General features: G+C 57.7%; 1 protein-coding gene across 2 annotated transcripts in view; it reads left to right on the top strand.

Moving 5' to 3' along the window:
- Window positions 1–1,622: 1,622 nt before the first annotated feature.
- Window positions 1,623–1,754, top strand: part of ATOX1 (antioxidant 1 copper chaperone) — a 4,968-nt gene continuing 4,836 nt past the window's right edge. For both annotated transcript variants that reach the window (XM_026091347.1, XM_026091345.1), the window contains exon 1: window positions 1,623–1,657. In XM_026091347.1, the coding sequence (XP_025947132.1) occupies window positions 1,652–1,657 (6 nt within the window). In that variant the 5' untranslated portion in view covers window positions 1,623–1,651. The remainder of the gene's footprint in view (window positions 1,658–1,754) is intronic.

The raw sequence follows: 1,754 nt of genomic DNA, 5'->3' as shown, positions 1-1,754 counted from the left end.
CTCCTGCTGTCCGTGTAACTTCTTTATCCCTCCAGCTTGAACCGGCTCTGGGGCCCCCTTTTACTTATCTAAGTAAAAGTTCACAGCAAGTTCACAGCCTGAGGCCKAAGGCTTCAGCAAATTTMGCTRCTAATGCTAAGCAAGTTATGCTAAGCAATTAATTCTAGACAGCTTCAGTTCAATATTCTCTAACATTAGTATAAGAAAAACAGAAAGAAAAATATAACTGAAGGAGCAGGCTGTAGTTAAGCTGTAGTGCTGTCAGAGAAAAACAATTATGCAAGAATTAAATAGCTATCCCTAAAAAGCTACTAAAAGCACTTCGTGGTTAGTATAAGAACAGGCCAAATGGTATATGAACACTGGCATCAAGTGCAGTTTGGGTAAGGCTTGCTACAAACAGGGCAGTTTGGCCTAAACCAATTCATACCAGTACCAAAAAAGGCATTAGCTCTGCTACTCCTGTTTTGTTGTAGCCTTTTCTCTATGCAGTAGCAACTGTATCTCTCTTCAATTGCACCACTCTCCCTGTGTTTCTGTTTAGTTAAGCCCAGTTATTGGCCCATGGATGACTTTGCAAAATCTTTTGAAAACCACTCTTTTTGTGGAGCTATGCCAGGACCTGGCAGGCAACTAGCTAGAACTTAATACAATGGGAATGATTTTGCCGGTGCAACGTTAAAGTTAAGTCAAACTACGGCGAGGCCTGGGTCATCCCCGCTTGGGGATGCACGCCTGCATTTACGCCAGTGCTGCTCCACAGATCAACCCAGAGTCCATCTGCTCCCTAATAACAGCTCAGCTTTTGTGTAACAGAGGGGGCAAACCTGGCTCCCAGCCTGCCCGCTGCCTGGGAGAGGTGGGGGCAGGCCGGGGGGAAGGGCTGGGATATATATTAAATATTATACATTATACACACACACACACACACATATATATATCAGAGTGTATATATCACTCTGATATATATTACCCTATAGGGGGTGCAGGGTCTGTGTGAAGCTGGGAGGCCTGTATGGAGCAAGGGGTCTATAGGGGGCTGGGGGAGGCCTGTGTGGGTTTGGGGGGAGCCCGTGCAGGGCCACAGTCTGTGCAGGGCTGGGAGGCCTGAACGGATGGAGAGGGCTGGGGGGGCCTATGTGGGGCTGGGGTCAGCGTGGGGCCAGGGAGGGGAGAGGCTGTACAGTGCAAGGGGTCTGTGCGGGGCTGGGGGGGTCTGTGTAGGCCAGGGGGAGCCCACGCAGAGCTGCGGTGCATGTGGGTCAGGGGTGTCTGTGCGGGCTGGGGGGGTCTGTACAGAGCAAGGGGTTTGTGGGGGGCCGGGGGGGCTGTGCGGGGCTGGGGGGGTCTGTACAGCGCAAGGGGGTTGTCAGGGGCCGGGGGGGCTGTTCAGGGCTGCAGTCGTGTGGGGCTGCGGAGGTCTGTGTGGGGCCAGAGGGCCGTGTGGGCCCGGGAGAGGTCTGTGTGGGGCCGGGGAGGGCGATGCAGGGCTGGAAGGGTCTCCGGGGGGGCCGGGGAAGGCCCGGGGGGCCGGCGGGCAGGGCCGGCGCGGCCCGCAGGAGCGGAGCGGAGCAGAGCAGAGCAGAGCAGAGCGCGGCCCGCCCCTTCCTCCGCCCGAGCCGCCGCGCCGGAGCCGCCGCCGCGTTCGGCCATGCCGGTGGGTGTGGGGCCGGTGGGGCCGGTGGGGGCCAGTGGGGGCCGGTGGGGTCGGGCCTCCCCGCGGGAGCCGCCTGCCCAGCCCGCGGCGGGCCGGG

Source organism: Apteryx rowi, unplaced genomic scaffold, assembly GCF_003343035.1.
Source record: "Apteryx rowi isolate R43461 unplaced genomic scaffold, aptRow1 scaffold_90, whole genome shotgun sequence".
Lineage (NCBI taxonomy): Eukaryota > Metazoa > Chordata > Aves > Apterygiformes > Apterygidae > Apteryx > Apteryx rowi.
The sequence above is the reverse complement of the archived record's forward strand: the minus strand, read 5'-3'. Positions and strand labels throughout refer to the sequence as shown.